The 21779-nt window shown below is 39.6% G+C and overlaps 1 protein-coding gene across 3 annotated transcripts in view; it reads left to right on the plus strand.

Moving 5' to 3' along the window:
- Nucleotides 1-21779, plus strand: part of LOC134360246 (netrin-1) — a 201512-nt gene that overhangs the window by 117194 nt on the left and 62539 nt on the right. For 2 of the 3 annotated variants that reach the window (XM_063074366.1, XM_063074367.1), the window contains 2 exons: nt 17874-18023; nt 20050-20103. In XM_063074366.1, the coding sequence (XP_062930436.1) occupies nt 17874-18023; nt 20050-20103 (204 nt within the window). The remainder of the gene's footprint in view (nt 1-17873; nt 18024-20049; nt 20104-21779) is intronic. The other variant, XM_063074368.1, reaches the window with a different exon arrangement.

Raw genomic sequence — 21779 nt, forward strand, 5'->3', positions numbered from 1 at the left:
GTGAAGGGTAAGAAGCTGTTCTTAAAACACTGAGTGTGTGTCTTCGGGTTACTTGAACGTAGCAATGAAAAGAGGTCCTTGGTGATGAGGGTCCTTAATGATGGATGCCGCCTTTTTGAGGCATCACCTTTTGAAGACATTCTCGATGCTGGGGAGGCTGGTGCCCACGATGGAGCTGGCTGAGCTTGTAACTTTCTGAGCGGTGGATCCTCCTTACCAGATGAAGATGCAACCAGTCAGAATGTTCTACGTGCTACATCTATAGAAATTCGAGAGAGTCTTTGGTGACATAACAAGTCTCCTCAAACTCCCAATGAAATACAGCCGTTGTTGTGCCTTCTTTGTAATTGCATCAATATGTTGGGCACAGGAAGGATCTTCAGAGATGTTGACATCAAGAAACTTTAAACTGCTCAGACTTTCCACTGCTGGATCCCTTAATGAAGACTGGTGTTTGTTCCCTCGACTTCCCCTTCCTGAAATCCACAATCAGTTCTTTGGTTCTACTGACGTAGAGTAGAAGATTGTTGTTGCAACACCACTCAACCAGTTGATTTATCTCATTCCAGTACAACTTCTTGTCACCATCCAAAATTCTGCCAAAAATAGTTGTGTGGTTGGCAAATTTATTGATGGCGTTTGAGCTGTATCTGGCCACACAGCCAAGGGTGTTGACAGACTAGAGCAGTGGGCTAAGCACACATCCTTGATTGTCAGCGAGGAAGAGATGATACTTCCAACCCGCACAGATTCTGGTCTCCTGATGAGGAAGTCAAGGATCCAGTTGCTGAGGGAGGTACAGAGGCCCAGGTTTCGGAGCTTGTGGATTAGAACTATAGGTACGATGGTGATGAACACTGCCTGATAGATTGCAGCCTGATGTAGGTATTGCTATTGTGCAGGTGATCTTAGGCTGAGGGAAGAGCCCCTGAGACTGCATCTACTGTAGACCTATTGCAGCAACAAGCAAATTGCAGTGGGTCCAGGTCCTTGCTTAGGCAGGAATTGATTTGGGCCGTTACCAACTTCTCAAAGCGCTTTGTCACAGTAGATGTGAGTGTCACTGGGTGATAGTCATTGAGGCAGCTCACCCTGCTCTTTTTGGGCACTGGTATGATTGTCACCCTTTTGAAGCAGGTGGGGACCTCTGACTGCAGTGGTGAGAGATTGAAGATGTCGTTAAACACTCCCACCAGTTGGTTGGCCTGGGTGTTCAGTGTCCTACCAGGTCCGCCATGAGGGACTGACGCCTTGGAAGGGTTCACCCTCTTGAAAAGTGTTCTGCTGTCAGCCCCTGAGACAGCGATCGCAGCTGCAGGAATTCGCGGAGGTCTAGTCTATTCCCCCTTTCAAAGTGTTGAGCTTATCTTGGAGTGAAGCTTCGCAGCCATTCATAATGTTAGGTTTTCCCTCGTAGGAAGTAATGCCTTGCTAACCCTGCCAGAGCTGATGTGCATTGATTCCATCTCTAGCTTCAATCAGAACCAATTTTTCACTCTTAAAGTAGCCATCTGTAGGTCACACCTGGACTTCTTGCATAGTTCTGGATCACCAGTTTTGGATGTCGCAGACCTAGACCACAGGAGACTACAAAATGCCTGGGTGATCCACAGCTTTTGGTTTGTGCATGTCCAGTATGCTCTCAAAGGCACATACTCATTCACACTGATCTTGATGAAATCTGTGACAATTATGGCATATTCATTTAGATTCAAAGCTGAATCCCTGAATATTGTCCAGTCCGCTAACTCAGACCTATCCTGTAAGTTCTCCTCTGCCTCCCTTGACCTTCTTGGTCCTCACCACTGATGCAGTTGTCTTTAGTCTCTGCCTGTACGCTGGGAGTAGAAATACAGCCAGGTGATTGAATTTTCCAAAGTGGGGGCGTGAAATAGCACGGTAAACGTTCTTGATGGTGGTGTAACAGTGGTCAAGTGTGTTGGCCCCTCTGGTTCCACAGGTGATATGTTGATGGTAGTTGGTCAGAGACTTCTTCAAGCTGGCCTGGTTGAAATCCCAGACAATGAGAGGGAAGACATGAGGATGCGTTGTTTCATGACTGCTGATCATGATGCTCCACTCCTCCAGTGCCTGCTTGACATTGGCCAGGGGTGGTGTGTACAAAGTACCCAGGCCTACATTTATGTTAAAGGTCACTTCTATGGAAGACCATTAAAATATTTTAACAGTAAAAATTAAAGGCACTTAAAGATCTTAAAATCATTTTTTTTAAAATGGAAGGTGATCTAAAACTTAACTTTCTCTCCCAGTTACTGCTCCCCATACAAACAGTCACTGAAATGATGAGAAATCTAAACTAGAATGGGTTTAGCAGGCAAGTAGTTAGAGAGGTGTTAAGAGACGACTTAGGTTTTAACCAACATCATTTGGGAACTTCAGATGTTTGTGCATGACTGTGTCAGAATCCAAAGATTCCTGAAACTTATACTGGGGAGACCAAAGCTTCCAAAAGAAATTGTATATAGTATCACATAGTAAGGTAATGGAAATGGTCAAAGCTACAGAGCAAATTCATTGAAATAAAGCTGTGAACAGAGTGGCAGAAAGTGGGCTAAGGGGTTCAGAAAGGACTGTTTGTTCTGTTTTAAAGTGCTTTTGATACCGGAAGGAAAAAAAACACCCAATAAGTAACAAGGGCAAACTAATAACTTTACTTCATTTATGAATAGTTGAGGTTATGCAGATCTGAAGCCCCAATGAGAATAGAGGACCTACAAAGATTTAAAGGACGGTACTAAAACTAGAAGTTAGTGTTGTTATAGGGAAGGTTGAGCGAGCCTATCCATCAACATAGTCATAGGGTTATATCGCCCTTCGTTCCCGTTCATCCGTGCTCACCAAGTTGCTTACATAGTAGTCCCATTTGCCTGCATTTGGCCCATGTCCCTTTAAATCTTTCCTATCCACCCCTCAGCCTCCTGCACTCCAGAAAAAAGAGCCTCGTTATCCAACCTCTTCAGAGAATACAAGCCTTCCAGCCTCAGTAGCAACCTTGTTTATTTTGTTTAGCAATACTGTGTGGACTTGGCCCTTCCAGCCCCTTGAACCGCTTCACCCCAGCAATCCCACAATCCCGATTAAGCCTAACCTAATCACGGAACAATTCACAATGACCAATTAACCTACCTGGAGTATCTGTGGACTGTGGGAGGAAACTGAACCACCTGGGGAAAACATAAGCATTCCACGGGGAGGATGTGCATAGACCCCTTACAGAACAGCGCCGGAATTGAACTCCAAACTGCGGAATGACCCCGAGCTATAATAGTGTTGCACTAACCGCTATGCTACCGTGGTGTCCTATGAAGCAATTTTGCAATCTTTTCAGCTCAATGACGGTTGCCTATAGCTAGGGGACCATAAAAGGACTCAGTACTCCTCGTACAGCTGTAATATCATGTTCCAGCTCTTGTATTCAATGTCTTAACTGAAGATAGCAAAAATGCCACACCTTTTTTACCTTGTCTACCAGCATCACCATTTTCAGGAAACTATATACTTGGATTCCATGGTCTCTCTGTCCAATAGTACTCTCTCTCCAATATCCTGCTATTTACCGTTCAAATGCTGCCCTGGTTAAGCTCCTCACCTCGCTCTTGTCTGAGTTAAATTCCGTCTTCCATTACTTGGCCCTCTTTGATCTGTTGTAATCTAAGATAATCTTCACTGTCCATTATATCACCAGTTTTGATATCATCTGCAAACTGCCTAGCCATTTCAACTATTTTTCCATCCCAATATAGATGACAGACTACTATAGACCCCAGTACCAACCTCCAAGGCACACTACTGCTCACAACCCTGCAATCTGAAAAACAACTTTCATTACCACAAAGCCAATTTTGTACTTAATTACAAAGTTTATCCTGGATCTCATGTGATATAAACTTCTGGACCAGCCCGCCATGTGAGATTTGTCAAAGGCCTTGCTAAAATACATACAGACAATATTTACTTCCTTGTCCTCATCGTTCCTCTTGGTCTTAAAAAAAACTTAATCAAATTCACGAGAAACTGTTTCCCACTCACAAGGCCATTTTGGCTATCAGTAATAATCCAATGCAGATAAATCCTGTCTCTCAGATTCTCCTCCCGTTATCATTCCACCACTGGTTTGTAGTTCCCTGGCTTATCCTTGCAGCCCTTCTTAAACAAATGGATAACATTAGCCACTCTCCAGTATTCTGGTTAATTTCTCTGCAAGCAATTTCTTCTCTACTTTTCCGCATTGTCCTAGAATACACTTGGTCAGGGGTAGCAGGAATTTCTTGGACTGATAATATCGGAAGCCAACCATTATCAGGTACCATGTTTCCCTGTATATACAAGACAGTCCATTTTACACTTCTGACCAAGTCAAATAATGATAAAGAGCCTCTGCATGTTGTAAAGCTCCATAATTCATTCTCAAGGGCATTCTCAATGTGCTGGCTCGGCTAACGTGCCCATATCCATGTCTGAATAAAAATAATTTCCCAAGATGTTAATTTTTTTTTGTGCCTCTGATTGTCCCAGCCGAACACTTCACTCAACATTCACTTCCCTTAACAATTTCAATCTGTGCAAATATTTGACCAAGATATTTCTCTTTTATGTTTTAGTCTGTTATGTACATAGCTTGTGATATGAGCTAATCAAATGAATTGGGAATGATGATTTGCAAAACAATAAACCAGCTCCACATGCTCCTGACATAATGAAATCCAACAATTTGTTCGCAGTGAACTTGCTCTGTTTACTTATTTTCTGTATAATTAAACATATCAATCTGTTCATGATAGAATTAATCGAATAAAACTTGAAAATGTAACTTGAAAAATCAGAAACTATTACAGGTAGTTCCAATATTTTGATTATTTTAGACAGTCCATGTTATTTTCCGTGGAACTACGTTCTGATGAATGTATCCAGATAGCCCTCACCCCATTGCTGTCAATTAGAGACAAGCAGTCTATTTCTGCAATATTATTATTCAATTGAAATTGATGAACAGGGTTTTTTTTTCTATAGATCCCACATGTCATAAAGACAAAGTGTAAAATCACTTTCCAAAAAGGTCAGTGTGGACCAAACCACACCAGAGATGCAAATGATTACATGTAAGAGTATTTCAAAATTATTTGAGTTGCGTGGAATGGTTTCCAATGTTAATTTGTGATCCAAAATAAACATGGCCCACATCATGATTTTGGTGACCAGTTCATATAAGTGCTGGGCTGATTTTCATGTATAAAGTGCCATTTGTTGGTTTGTTAACTGTCCTCATAGTAACTTTTTACATCACGGTTTATTTTATTTGTAAGAAGCTATTGTTTCTAGATTGCAATATCTTTGTATTGCTAAGAATACTGCATATTCACTCCAAATAAACTATAAATTCAAAGGAAATTGTATTCAAATGAGAAAGCTGAGGTTCCAAATCAATGCTTTATTAATTTTCTTCAGTTAGTATCTAATTGGCTTGCAAAGTGCAGTTGCTTAAAATGACGGGGATCATAAATCACAGTTGGTACCACCTACTTGTTTTTGTCCATAAAAGTCCTTTATTGCTGAGAATTTTGCTGTGTTTCAGGGAAGATGCAAACACTTTAGAGCCTTGTTCAAAGCTTTTCTTTAATGAAGACCTTGATTTATCACCATGGTTAAAACTGAGACCTACTAATGGTTCCCATAGTGGAAAATTGTTGATCAAAACCATCTCAACAAAATGTGCAGAAAGAAACATTTCTTTAGAAAAGGAATAAGCCATGTATTAAACCCTTGTTCAAACATATGACAACTGACTTCTAACTAATTCTATGAAAAGCTTAACTATATGAAGGATCAAGTATTACACCCACCCAAGACTATAACATTGAAATGAAGAGATAGGTTTGGAGATCAGAAACAAAATGACTTGGATGAAGTACCAAGTGATTAAAAACATTTCATCCAAAATAATTCATTCAAGAATGATGTGAGCTCAAAAAAAGAATCATCATTAAGTACATACAAGGCCCATTAGCATCTGAGAAGTTAAGGGAAGAACTTTTGTATTTCTAATGGAGCTCTTCAGCTTGATGAGAAAATAATCCCCGAATCAATGATTCCATATGATAATTATAGTCTACATAAATGGGATGGCCAATAAGCACTATTGGTTCATGAAGGTAACATGATTAGCTTGTATTCTTAATTATTAGCGATATTTAAACAAAATTAGAAATAAGGCAAACATATATTCTTCTTGTACCTTATAACCAATCTGAACTCTAAAATACATGAGATTCTACAGATGCTGGAAATCTAGAGCGACACTCAGAAAATGCGGGAGGAACTCAGCGGGTCTGACAGCATCTGTAGATATGAATAAACAGTCGATGTTTCGGGCCAACAGCCATGATTGGAACTGGAAAGGAAGGGGGAAGGAGCCAGAATAAGAAGGTGTGGGGAGGGGAAGGAGTAGAAGCTAGAAGGTGATAAGTGAATATGAATTTCTGCAAACTTGCACTTTGGATCTGAATCTGTATTCTGCACATGTAAGTAACCCCACCCCCACCTCCCTAAAAATATTATTACATGCCTTTGCTATAGCCATATTTCTTCCACCTTGGACCCACCCACCTCCTTCCCCTTCACCAGATTGGTACATTCAACATCTCATCAGAGTAATCGCTTGCATATTGCATGCACCAGGACTTTTCCAGCTGTCATATCATGTCAAAGCCAAAGATAAAATGAAAACCAGTAGATTCAGTCAGAACAGATTAAAATTAAGTTAACAAAAAAGCACCACATTGAAAAATTCACTTCATAATGTCAAGCTAAATAACGGGGCAATACACAATATTGTTTTAATTATACATTGAGATATTAGTCTTTGAATGATTTTCTGATTATACAATAAAACAATGCTAGTTGTTTTAAAAAGGCACAGTGTAGGTTGGGTCCCAGGATTAAACCCAATGTGCATACAATTTTCAATTAAGTAAAACCATCTGTCGGAATAATTACCATTGCTTCATGATGTGTTATGACCATTATAGCAATCTGATAAATACTATTCCAATCAGATACCATGGTCATTTTCTATTGAAAGTCTAAGGAACCTTGTTGTTTTTAATGATACAAATCACCAGCAGTGTCCACTGATAACGGAGAAAGAGCTTCAGGCAAAAGAATAAGAGACACGAGCATTACTCATAGCTCGACATAGTTTTTACTTTGTGTTCTGAAAAAAACAGATTCCATCTTTTTTTAATACTCTTATTTTTATGGTCTCTGTTTAAAAAAAATTAACAAGCTGTTTGAATTATTGGAAAAGCTTCAGATTGTTGATGTGGTGGAGGATTCTTTTCTTAATGATTTCTTTCATGTTCTGTAAATCTTGGTTTTAATTATAATAATTGAGCAAAAGGCTGTTGCCAAGATTAGGCATATTGTTTTGTTTATAAAGGTATGCTTCTTTCATGTAAAGTTAGGCCGCATAAAAATATCCAAGGGAGGTTAATATATTTATTGTTAACTTCATCAAGCTTATGTTCATTAGAAACACCTTTGGGATAAGTTGACAGTGTATTCTTCTGAACAATGCCTCATCTGAATGTAAAGATAGAAGATACTCTAAAGAATACTACTGCTTACATTTAGCATAGGCAGAAATGATTGAACCCTATGACCACTGAAATTGCGCTATAGCTTGAAAAGGATATACCTCCCTGCTCTGTATAACATCTGCAAAACCAATTTCATGCAGGCAGTTTATACAAAGTGTTATGAAGATAATGTAGAGGAATGTAGCTAGGCATGAATGTTTTTGGAGTTTATTCTTAGCTTTCTAGCCACAGTAGAGTTTTCTAAATTATTGTGAAAAAGTACACAACTTTCAAACTAACCTTCCTCTTTCCTGTCACCGTACCCTCTCCTCCACCTAACATGGTATTTGTTATATGCTTGCCTATCACAATTTGCTCCATATTCAGACAAACATTCCTGTTTATTTATGCAACTTTACTTTGTTTCTTGATTTTCAGCAAAATATAATTTTATAGATCTTTGTATTTATACATTGTCTCTGCTCATTTACAGAAATATTGCAAAGAACAAAATAAGACTTGCAGATATTTTAAAAACTTGAAACTTTTAATTTTTTAAAGCATCCACAAATTCTATTATCATACCAGAACTCAGATAGCATAAGATTTTATCCCAATGCATATAAAGTTGGTCTTACTTGCAAAGATTAAACAAGACCAGAACTTTAAAATAGCAAAGTGAAGAATGGTGGATTAAAGAATGGTAACAAGGATCACATCTTTTCTAGCCTCAAACACATTAATTCAGTATTCTTACCCCATTGGTTCATGGAAGTATTACATTGCAAAAAGGAAATTATGTCTATGAATAGTGTCTGTCAGATATGTAATTCATAAGGTATGTTACCCACAGTAACAACAGAAATTATTTAAAATACTGTTAAGATGATGGACAGAAAAATATACACCCAATGGCCACTTTATTAAGTATACCTATACATGTGCATGTTATTGCAAATATCAGCCAGACAAATATGTGGCAGCAACTCAATGCATAAAAGCATGCGGACATTGTCAAGAGGTTCAATGGTTGTTCAGACCAAACATCCGAATGGGGAAGAAATGTGATCTAAGTGAATTTGGCCATAGATTGCTGATGTCCTGGGATCACAACATTCTCCAGAGTTTACAGAGAATGGTGCAGAAAACAAAAAAACAAAAATCCAGTGAGCGGCCAGTTCTGTGGGCAAAAATGCCTTGTTAATGAGAGAGGTCAGAGGAGAATGGTCAGGCTGGTTCAAGCTGACAGGAAGGTGACAGCAACACAAATAAGCACTTGATACAACAGTGGTGTGCAGAAAAGCATCTCTGAATGGACAATACGTCAAGTCTTGAAGTGGATGGGCAACAGCCAGTGGAGATCATGAACATACACTCAGTGGCTCTTTATTAAGTACAGGAGGTGTCTAACAAAGTGGCCACTGACTGCAAATTGACCAACTGTGTCTCATACATTACATGTGTCTACAACTGAACTAATTGATGCCCAAGTTCTTTGTTCATCATGTAATCTAGCAAAGGTACGGACACGAGGTTTAGTTGATAAAAACCCTGCATCTCTCCTGGGATGGAAAATTTTGGAGCAATTCCTTTTTAATTCATGCACATTCTAGGAAATATCAATGATCATGTGGTATAACTTTTCTGCTCCCTTTCAGCTGTTGGCAGTGAACTTACACCCACTGAATACAACTGGAAGTTGATTGCAAAGATAATGAATTATGCCTTATCTAGTTCTACGGTGATACAATTTATCCAATTTTGTGCAACATGTCCTTTCATTCTTCCTATCTCATATCCTGCATGTAATCTTTTCTCATGCGCACAGTTTATTCCTTTCATCTTTTTAGTTGCTTCAGTCAACTTCCTTTGGGGTCTGTGAAAGGTCCCAACTTTTTGGGCTTACCAGGACAAATAATGACTTTCTCTAAATCTTCATTCTGGGCTTCTATTTCTCCCTGATCCTTGACAAGAAAACCAACACAAATTATGAATTTTAACGAGGAAATGCCAATGCAACTACCAGAAACCAGTCCAGATTTGTAATACCGTGACTGAAATAGTTTTTCTTATATTTTCAATGACATAAAGTTTCCCCAGATTCCATTCTTTGTTTTGACTCCTGAGTTGCTTTTGTTTTCCAAACTGACTTAAATTACTTTCGACATTGTCTGAGGAAATGGCTCTTGTTTGGATGTCATATTTATTTTGTCTTTAGAAGCTAATGGGCACAAATAGCTACGGGTCTGTCCACAAACCATTATTCTTGATTTCTAAATGCTTTGTGAGCTAGATTGGTTCACACCCCACAGGGCCTTAAATGAAAAAGTACAGTATCATCAAATTGATTGACTGACTATATGAGTGGGCAACTTATGATGGAACTACTGTAGTTTTTCCGCTGAATAATCTACTCAAAAAATTATTCATTTCAATCTTATGCAAAGTATCTGAAAGAAACAAATAAACATTTAAAATTCATTTTTTGTGCTTTAAAGAAATTGAATGAAAAGAAATTGGAGTCCTGTTTTCACATATAAAGGTGTTGGTAATCTTTTCAATACGGCTTGAATAATTCCAAAAATTCTACAATGAGACTATAGATGCAGCATCATATGAAGAAAACTGACAAAGCGGGACAGCTGCTAAGCGTAGCTCTATCTGCTTTCCCATGATGTTCAGCAGAAAACTATCAGTTAATCTGGAAATTTATTCTTTTTTGTTGTAATAGTATAAAAGAATGGGGAATAAGCCATGGATATGGAATTAATAATCTCTGTCCTGTCTAGCATCTCCAAGTTTTATAATCTCATTTCTAACAGATGCTAGAAGTATCAGCTCAGTGTTTTTCAAGAGATGGCAATGTCTAGTGGTCCTGTATATCTTTTGTCAAGACAACTTCAGTTATAATCATTGCCACATGGGAGCTGAATGCTAGTGAATGGAGAAAAGCAGTAAAATTAGCAAGTCAGCAGAAATACTTCTGCATCTATTTTTTAATTTTTACCTTCCATGTCCATTAATTTATCATAGTGGACAATGAGGAAGGCTATCATGGCTTGCATCAGCTAGAAAAATAGGTTGAAAAATGGCAGATGGAATTTCATACAGACGGGTGCAAGGTTTTGCACTTCAGTAGGACCAACCAGGGTAGATCTTACACAGTGAACAGTAGGGCACTGAAGTGTGTAGTAGAACACAGGGATTTGGGAATACAGGTCTATAATTTGTTGAAAGTGGTGTCACATGTATATAGGGTTATTAAGAAAGCTTTTGGCACATTGGCCTTTATAAAAGAATCTATTGAGTACAGCAGATGTGTTGTTATAGTCATAGTCAGAGTCATACTTTATTGATCCCGGGGGAAATTGGTTTTCGTTACAGTTGCAGCATAAATAATTAAATAGTAATAAAACCATAAATAGTTAAATAGTAATATGTAAATTATGCCAGGAAATAAGTCCAGGACCAGCCTATTGGCTCAGGGTGTCTGACCCTCCAAGGGAGGAGTTGTAAATTTTGATGGCCACAGGCAGGAATGACTTCTTATGACGCTCTGTGTTGCATCTCGGTGGAATGAGTCTCTGGCTGAATGTACTCCTGTGCCCAACTAATACATTATGTAGTGGATGGGAGACATTGTCCAAGATGGCATGCAACTTGGACAGCATCCTCTTTTCAGACACCACCGTCAGAGAGTCCAGTTCCATCCCCACAACATCACTGGCCTTACGAATGAGTTTGTTGATTCTGTTGGTGTCTGCTACCCTCAGCCTGCTGCCCCAGCACACAACAGCAAACATGATCGCACTGGCCACCACAGACTGGTAGAACATCCTCAGCATCGTCCATGTTGAAGTTGTATTAGACATTGGTGTGGCATAATTTGGAGTACTGTGTGCAGTTTTGATCATCTACCTGCAGGAAAGATGTAAACAAGTTTGAAAGAGTACAGAGAAAATTTACAAGGTCTGGAGGACCTGAGTTATGAGGAAAGATTGAAAAGGTTAGGACTGTATTCTTTAGAACATAGAAGACTGAGAAATATACACAAAGTTATGAAGGGGTATAGATAGGGTAAATGCAAGCAGGCTTTTTCCTTGAGATTGGGTGGGACTACAATCAGAGGTTATGTGTTAGGATTGAAAGGTAAGAAGTTGAAGGAGAACTTCACTCAGAGGATTGTGAAAGTGTGTAATGAGCTGCCAGCACAATTGGTGCATATGAGCTCGATTTCATCATTTACGAGAAGTTTGGATAGGCACACAGATATTAGGGATATGGATGGCTGAGGGCCCAGTGCAGGTTGACAGGAGCAGACAGTTTAAGTGGTTTCAGCATGGTCTAGATGGGTTGAAGGATCTGTTTCTGTGCTGTAATTCTCTATGACTCTGCCTTTCTGCCTACTCTTAAGCTTACCCAATACAATATATGGCACACTGAGATCATTCTCAATCCTTTTGGCTCTTGATGGAAGAATAGAGCATGTCTGGTCTGGTGAGTCCCTCTCCCTCTCCTTCTTCCCGCTCCCCCCTCCCTCTCCTATCTTCCCTCTCCCCCTCCCTCTCTCTCCCCCTCCCTCTCTCCTCCCCCTCCCCTCTCTCTCCCCCTCCCCTCTCTCTCCCCCTCCCCTCTCTCCCCCCCTCTCTCCCCCTCCCCCTCTCTCCCCCCTCTCTCCCTCCCCCCTCTCTCCCTCCCCCCTCTCTCCCTCCCCCTCTCTCCCTCCCCCCTCTCCCCCCCTCCCCTCTCTCCCCTCCCCCTCTCTCTCTCCCTCCCTCTCTCTTCTTCTCCTCCCTCTCTCTTCCTCTCCCTCTCCCCCTCCCTCTCTCTCTCCCCCTCCCTCTCTCTCCCCCTCCCTCTCTCTCCCCCCTCCCTCTCTCTCCCCCCTCCCTCTCTCTCCCCCCTCCCTCTCTCTCCCCCTCCCTCTCTCTCCCCCTCCCTCTCCCTCTCCTCCCTCTCTCTTCCTCCCCCTCTCTGCCCCACTCGCCCCACCCTCTTCTCTCTGTCCCTCTCTCCCCCTCCCTATCTCTCCCTCCCCTTTCTCTCTCTCTCCCTCTCTCTGCCTCCCCCTCTTCCCCCCTTCTCTCCCTCTCTCTCTTCCCCCTCCCCCTCTCTCTCCCCCTCCCCCTCCCTCTCTCCCCCTCCCCCTCCTTCTCTCCCCCTCCCCCTCCTTCTCTCCCCCCTCCCCCCTCCCCTTTTCTCTCCCACTCCCCCCTCTCTACCCCTCCCCTTCCCCCTCTCTCCCCATCCCCCTTTTTTCTCTGTCTCTCCCCTCCCTTCTATCCCCCCGCCATAAGTTGCTTCTTGAATTTTGTCTGAGAAGACCTTCATATTAACTTATCAAAGTTACTGACACCTTGACAAGAATAATGAACTTACATGTCATGTTGCTACAATAATGCTAATGATCAAAGCCCATCATACATATAGGTATCAATGATTCTTATATTTGTGTGAATCTTCATTTTCAATGTATGTCCTCTTCAGCCTGAATAAGTATTCCTCCTAGGAATTCCTCAAGGTTGTTGCTTGCATTTTGGAAGTAGGTGACTATCAAGAATAAGGTAACCCCTGCCTTTTAACAACAATGATTGCTTCTTGCATGCTACCAGTGAAGGCAACAAAGACAGCAAGAATGAGGGCCTGTATCATGAAAAGACGGCAGATCCTTGGGAGTACATTCTTACTTTTCCACTGAAATTGGGGACATTTCTATGGCAACTGATCTGTGTTGAAGTGATTTTAAGGTTAGACATAATCTGTAGGTATAATAGTGAACTAATTAATATGATATGTTTGAATAACTGCTATACTCACTGTACACCCATGATTGTGTAGCCAAGTTTCCATCAAACTCAATATACGGGCCCAGCAGAGATTGTACTTTCTGAGGAAGCTTAAACAAGCATCACTCCCCACAAACATCTTAACTACATTCTACAGAGGCGTGGTTGAGAGTGTGCTGACCTTTAGCTTCACAACCTGGTACTCCAGCTGCAGTGCTGTCGACAAAACAGCCTTGCAGAGGGTGGTTAGGGGAGCAGAGAAGATTATTGGGGTCTCCCTACCTTCTGTCCAAGACCTTTTTCAGAGTCGATGCCTCCAGAAGACGTGGTACATCATTAAAGACCTTTCACACCCTCTCCATGAATCGTTTGTTCTTCTGCCATCAGGCAAACGTTACAGGAGCATCAAAACTAAAACCACAAGGCTACTAAACAGCTTCCTCCCACAGGCAGTCAGACTGCTAAATAGCTGCTCTACCTGACTCTGCTTTGGACACTTTTAACTTGCACTGGACAATTATAACTTGATTTTAACTGACATGTGGCTGTTGTGTTTTACTATTTATTGTTATGTTTATTATTTAGTGTTGTGTTTGTTATGTTATGATCGCACTGCTCCAGGGAAATGCTGTCTCATTCTGCCCTGCAGAGCTGATGTGCAGTTAGAATGACAATAAAGTATTTTGAATCTTTGAATATAAGTTTGCTAATGACACAACAATTGTAGGCCATATCTCGGGTAATGATGACTTTGAGTACAGAGAGGAAATTAAGAACCTGGTGACATGGTGCGAAGACAATAACCTATCCCTCAACGTCAGCCAAACGAAGGAATTGGTCGTTGACTTCAGAAGGAGTAGCGGACTGCACGACCTAATTTATGTCGGTGGTGCGCAAGTGGAACAGGTCAAAAGCTTTAAGTTCCTTGGGGTCAATATCACAAATGACCTGACTTGGTCCAACCAAGCAGAGTTCACTGCCAAGAAGGCCCACGAGCGCCTTTACTTCCTGAGAAAACTAAAGAAATTTGGCCTGTCCCCTAAGATCCTCACTAATTTTTATAGATGCACCATAGAAAGCATTCTTCTAGGGTGCATCACAACCTGGTATGGAAGCTGTCCTGTCCAGGACCGAAAGAAGCTGCAGAAGATCATGAACACGGCACAGCACATCACACAAACCAATCTTCCGTCCTTGGACTCACTTTACACCGCATGCTGTCAGAGCAGTGTTGCCAGGATAATCAAGGACACGACCCACCCAGCCAACACACTTTTCATCCTCTTCCCTCCGGGAGAAGACTCAGGAGCTTGAAGACTCGTACAGCCAGATTTGGGAACAGCTTCTTTCCAACTGTGATAAGACTGCTGAACAGATCCTGACCCAGATCTGGGCCGTACCCTCCAAATATTCGGACCTGCCTCTCGGTTTTTTTTGCACTACCTTACTTTCCATTTTTCTGTTTTTTATTTATGATTTATAATTTAAATTTTTAATATTTACTCATTTTACTATTCTTAGTATTTTTAATATTTAATATTTGTAATCCAGGGAGTGGGAAGCGCAGAATCAAATATCGCTGTGATAATTGTACATTCTAGTATCAATTGTTTGGCAACAATAACGTATAAAGTATAAAAGTATAACTCACAGGTTTAAAGAAATAGTCTTTCCAAGATATTTAAAGCATTAGTCTGAGAAATCCAAGGAAAAAGAGCATATTGCATTTGAGGCCTGTACCATGGGTTAAAGATTTCAGATGACCTGGAAAGTGTCATTGCTCCAAGAGGCGAACAGAATAGCAAAATCGTTCCTCAGAGCATCAGAACCACATGAATTCCCTAAATACAAATACAGGACTTTTTCCTGAAATCATTGAGTTTCCTCAGAAATTTAGCTTGCACACTAGAAGGGTGACATGAGAAATTCATGAAATGGCCTACCGACTATTGATAATGACAGAATTAGATTCAGAACTGCAGTACAGTATCTGAAGGCTTTGTAATATCACTTTGTAATACCAGGGCAAATAATAGAGGGCGAGCAATCAGTACAACATCTTTTATTGAACACTCACCTCTCAACTAACTGCGGTGACAGATGCACCAATATATCAGAAGTCATACCAGAGCTTAAGGGCACACTGACATTATAAGACTGACGGGATAAATTCTTTGCTGGCACAAGACTCCCACTTTGTCATCTTTGATACCTTCTTGTCTTCCCATTTCAAGGTTTGCAAATGGCTTCCTCTTCAAAGGGTTGAGATGTTGCTATTTTAGTTTTCTGTCACTGTTGTTGTTAACTCTCTGCTACTGTAGGCTGTCTCTCTGCTTGCAGAATAAATGTATAAAAGCAAGTATAAAACCTTTCATTCTTTTGACACTGAAAAACACAGCTATCAGAATGCAGATCAAAATAAATTTTCTCACACATGCATGGACAAGCATTTGCATTCCATACAAAGCATTGTGGGAGTATACTTATAAGAATGTGAACGTAAGAACATTTCCAGGTGAGGAATGAAAGGATACTTTGTTAATCTGTAGACATAGTGGTGAACTAATTAAGCTATTTAATATAGTCAGAGCAAAAGCAAATGTGCAGATGCTGGAAATCCAAGCAACACACATAGTAGGAGGATATGTTTGTCTCGTGCAAACTTCTTAGTACAATGGACTTTTGGAAACTGTGTCTGGCCACTTGTAATCTGCCCGATTTGGTCCAATCAGTACATCTTTCACAGCAAGGTCATGTAGCACACTGGCAAATTCAATATCTCCATGCTCACTTTGCAGCTCTAAAGCTTAAAATCATGACTGCTTACATCCCCTCAAGTGAGCAAATAAAGGAAAAGCCAGTGCTAACAAATAGATAGAGGCCTCATCCTCAGCTATTACAAGGCAAAAGAAATGAACACTCCAGTCAGTGAAGGATCCATAAACCTTCCTGGTCCAAGACTCCAGTGGTCAGCATTATCGATGTTTCTAAGTGCTTTGGACTAAAGCTCTTACTCAGAATCATGACAACAATGAAAAAGGCGAGAATACCGAGAAATTATTTAATTGCGACGCGCGGGGAAGTTTTCCACAACATTTTTATGTTCAAATCAATGATAGCAGCAGACTAAATCATTGGCACTATTGATCTGCTCAGCTTTCAACTGCAAATCAAAATGCTACCACAGTACAAAATCCTAATTCTCTACGCATGCAGAAAAGAGTAGAGGAAGAATAACACCATTGACATGACTGCACCAAGCTCCCTTTCCCACAATCCTTTTATTACATTGCCTCCCCCATTTATCATTTTTATTGCAAGGTTGTAATTAAATAACAATTGATCATTTCAACTGTTCTCATTAAGTAACTTTAAGCATAGATTAATGTCAAAAGCTCCCATTCATGAGTATTATTTTAAATGGAAAATAATTTAAGTGAATAGCCCATATATTGCAAAGCCTTTGTCTACATTTTAATTATACTGTATATTGCTATTAAATATAGGTTTACAGTGCACCGACTGTCAAGTTACTTTACTATGAAAATTTTTATATTGTTTACCTCATCTTAGACCGTCACTTATTTTGAACTACGTATGTTAATCAGCAACTGAATATGTGTAGCAATGAATAAGTAGCAGTAAGTGTATTCTAGTGGCCAGAAACCTTTTGGGTATAGCTCAAGGTTAAATGGCAAGTATTGTTTTGAAATTAAGAATTCCATAATTTCTTAAAACATGTACTTTAGTGGATCATCAAATTCCTCTGTACACTATTTATCAGAAGGATTACGTTGTTTGAACTAAACGGTTAATGTTTGCTTTTAAAGGACAGAGGAAAATGATATGCTGTTATAATACTACATCATGTAATTTCCAAGCGTGTTCCTGTTCTTTACAGCTTTCTTTGTTCTATTGGTAAAATGGAAGTATAGTCTAAGGATACATGAAAAGATATATGGGCCTAATTTTACTAAAATGAGATACAAAACATGGCATTTAAATACTAGTATCAATTTAGAACTCGTGGGTTTCGTAACAATGGTTTTAATTCCATTGTGATCTATTGTCCCACATTTTCTTTCCTTACTAATCAAGATAATTTATTTACTGAGAGTTACGTAAACATTTGTAGTAACTGACTTTCTTGTCCATGCTCTTGATGATCTTCGAACTTCCATTGAAAATGGACAGCAAGTAAATCACTGTGTAAATGACACTTTATAACTTTAAATGCCTTGTGTTTCTGCCAATACTTTTAGAAACCTTGTTGCTGCTTAAATATTTCACAGATACTCAAGTAATGTTTTCTAAAAGAGGCATTTGGCATGATTTTAAAACCAGGATCATGTGGCAGTTGCAGGAGCTGCATCACTAACTCTGTGAATGTCTGTTCTCTGTTCTCTCTGTTTTAAATCTTTATTTACTCCGAAGCTCTGTTGTTGTTGGTATATGTTGCCTTTCCTTACCCATTGTTATATGTTCCTCACAGCATGCGATTGCCATCCGGTGGGTGCTGCTGGCAAAACCTGTAACCAAACCACAGGTCAATGTCCCTGTAAAGATGGTGTGACTGGCATCACGTGCAACAGATGTGCAAAAGGTTATCAGCAAAGCCGATCTCCCATTGCCCCTTGCATAAGTACGTGACTAATCTTTCTGTCCCTCTGAGTAGAAGTAGTTTTATAGCATGGTCTGATATGAAATTTGATTACATCTAACAATGGGCTTGAAATGATCAGATCCAAGTAAACATTATGACATTTCTAAAGAATTCAGAGAAATAAGGTCTTCCTTTAAAACAGCAGTAGTATAAATAAACCATTAGTAACCAATCACCAACGGGTTCCTGAAGTACAAAAACTTTCTATTTATCTTAACTATTTCAACCATCTCCGAAATTCTAGCATGCAGCAATAATTGGGACTATAGTACTAGCTTTTTGCTGCTTTTTCCCTGACCTCAAAAGTATGCATCCATTCTGATTGTTACTTGCAATGCGAGCTTTCTCATGGTCTTTTACTGCTAAATCAAACACAAATCTTGGGGAATTTTTTTTGTCAGGATAAAAGCTCAGGACAGAAATTAATGAGGTCAATAAAGAAAATTCCAGTCCTTTGCCCCTTCTCATTCACTGTTTTGATACATTTAATGGTAGGATAGCATCCAAAACAAAGTTATGAACTTGTGACAACACCGTCATTATCAGGAAACAGATCTCCAACTTTATGGTACTTCACAAACCCTACGAGTAAATGAGGAAATTTCTCATTCTGTACACCATCCAGTTTATTCGGTACTAAATGTATTTCATGATATTCAATACTGAGCCTTACAGAGTGAAAACTATCAGGAAAGTACAAGCTTTCAGAGCTGCACACTTAATATGTTTGACCTCAGTTTCCCAAAACTGTCTCCCAATTGTTCATCCAACAAAGTTGGTCAAGTGGACAACTGTTGGGAACAAAATTTTCTACAGCTTAATGGATGCTAATTAAAGTGCCCATCCAACTTGTATTCAAAATCTGGCCAGATGAATAGATTATCACTGGCCCATGTCTATCCCACGGAACTGTACTACACATAAATTGTTTCCATCAAAAGGATGGATAAGAAAACACTGAGGAAGTTTAACTGAATGGGCGCTGAAACTTAAAAAGGTGTTACATTCTAGTTAAGGCTTCAAACGCTCAAAAATCTGATCGAACACACAACCTCTAAGCTCCCACCTTTTAATGACGAGTGAAAGACACCTTAATTCCTTTACCCTCTGGTGAATTTCCCTGTTTTCTGTAGAGTTGAAAGCATAATTCTAATTTTGATCCTGTGCTCCTATGTCAAGATAAAATAGATAAAATTTTATATTTTGATATAAATTTTAGGTAAATTAAATTGTATTAGATCCTAAACCCTGCAAGAAATTCATTTAGATCATATCAACTGTACCCTGTTCAAGAATATAACCGCATATAAATCAAACCAAAAGGCACTTCTGCCAAGATATGTATAGATAAAATAATTATAATTGATCTCGATTAGCTTAAAAGCATAGATGCTTACAGGGTCAGACAATGGCTAGCATAATGTGACACCTGTTTCTATAAGACTTGATTCTTCACTCTCACCTTTTAAACAGCCTCATTTTATTGTTTTGATGGATTACATCAGGCAATTGCTTAATATTTCTCTATTTGTTCTGGAATACTGTGTGTCTCTGATAGTCAGAACCTAATCTCTTACTGACTTTAGATAATTGATGTCATCCTACTCCTGATTTAATCCTTACTGTCTACTTGCCTTCAAGTGTACAAAAACTCAACTGAAATTTAAAAGACCTTTAGATTCAGTCTCACCTGTTTTGAGATGCAACTGATCTTTCATGCATGACCAATCTCAATGCTGACTTTCTGCCAGAAAGGTGTAGGTTTGAAAGAATCAAGTCTTGTTAGAGATGATAGTCCCAGTTTCATGTTGTTCAACAGAAACTCATGTGTTTGGAGGCCCAATATGATTACTGTGATATTCTTTTCAGCCTAACAATGCCCACATGCTTTGTAGAGTTGTGGAAAAGCTCACTGACAATAGAAATGCTTTTTATATTTACATTTTCAGTGCTCCTGTTTATATACTAATGTTTCATTGCTATTGCCTACATTTCTTTCCCACAGAAATTCCCGTGGTCCCACCTACAACTGCTTCCAGCAGCACAGAGGAATCTGCCGGTAAGACCATTCATATGATCTCATGCACATGATACCAAATCAAGCTAGATTGGCCTCATCTTGGAATTGCTGGGCTGGTTTCCCAGTTTACCCACATGTACCTAGGCAAGACTTGACAAGCCAAATCAGCGGAGGCCCTCACCTCCAGCAAGATATAGCCAGACCTCAACAGAAAGTAGTTCTGAGTTGGTGTATTGTTGGAACCCCACCTGTAAATATCCAGACATTCTCTATCAAATCTGTTGGGATTTTGAGATTTCACATGCCTGTGATGTTCAGAAACATTTCAAAGAAGACAACTTAACATAATATTTTTTAAAAAATTAAAGTTATGAAAAATGATATCAAAATCAATTTAATCACTAATTCAAATATATTAAGAAATTAGTAAATAGCAGAACTTGCGCCTCCTCCCTATCTAATTCACAGAGCTAGGAATCCCTTCAATAAAAAAGTAGGGTCAGCACTCCCGTCCCGGGTCTGAATTCACCAGTTCGTTTGTCCTGGAATGGAAGAGGCAAATTCCTCATTGTATCCCAGCACGGTTGGGGTTCCCCATTCTTCGAGGAGTCCAGCGACTCAGCTGGGCAGATGGGGATAATGAGTGTTTTCAAAAGTGAGATCTGCTCCTCTTTGTCATCAACATTATCAAGGGACATGGAGCTGAGGAAGGTGAAAGCAGATGAGTCACCACAGATCAGCCACAATCAAACTGAATGTCTAAGTAGGCTTCTGCAGCTGAATGCTGTTGTGTTGAATGTTGTGCTGCAGGGCAAGAAGCTGACAAATGCAAAGAATGAATGTTAGTTTAAGAGCCTGCTTTTTGTGAATCTAAATGAGAATAAAAATGTCCATGAGTTGTATCAATGTGCAATATCTTTTGCCCAAATTTCCTCTTTTTTTTAGTTCAACTACTGAAAAATACCTGTTTTATTAAAACATTTTCCCTAACTGAAGGCATATGAAAAGTATTATAAGTGCCCCTAAAGCATAGTCAACTATGATGTAATCCACCTTATAATGGCAGAAACCGTCTGCATCCCACGTAAGTGGGAGATGTCAGTACATTGTGTTTCTATGATTATGATAAAGAATAAGCTATTTCACAGATTTCATGTTCCTCTTTTTCAACAATGTCCTTGTGATATGAAATAATTTACAGTCTCTGCAGCTCATTAGTGAAAATTGCTAAAAGATATTAAAGAATAACACTATTTCAATAATATAAGGTCAGATACTAGTTGTACAAGCCCATAGTTACAGCTTTGAGTTGCACAGAGACTGAAGGGCCAGTAAACAAAGTGTTAGATGTTATTGGTTTCAATTTTTCATGCAGCAAAAGGCTTTCTAGCATTTAACAAAAATTGGGACCATTTTTTTTTCCCTCTGGGAATCCTTCTCACATTTGACACAGACTTTTGACTACTAATCCTGAGAACTGATGAGGTAGATTTGTCAAAGTTGCAAATTAATCCTTCAAAAAGTTCAGGGTCAAATTTCTATACAACAACAGTATGCTTCTTTATCAAATTCCTCCTCAATCTTCTATGTTCCAGGGAATAAAGTCCTAACCAATTCAACCTCCCTCCGTAACTCAAATCCTCGAGTCCTGACAACATCCATGTAAATTTTCTCTGCAGTCTTTCAATCTTACTGATCTCTTTTCTGTAGGTAGG

The sequence above is a fragment of the Mobula hypostoma genome, chromosome 22 (assembly GCF_963921235.1).
Source record: "Mobula hypostoma chromosome 22, sMobHyp1.1, whole genome shotgun sequence".
Classification (NCBI taxonomy): domain Eukaryota; kingdom Metazoa; phylum Chordata; class Chondrichthyes; order Myliobatiformes; family Myliobatidae; genus Mobula; species Mobula hypostoma.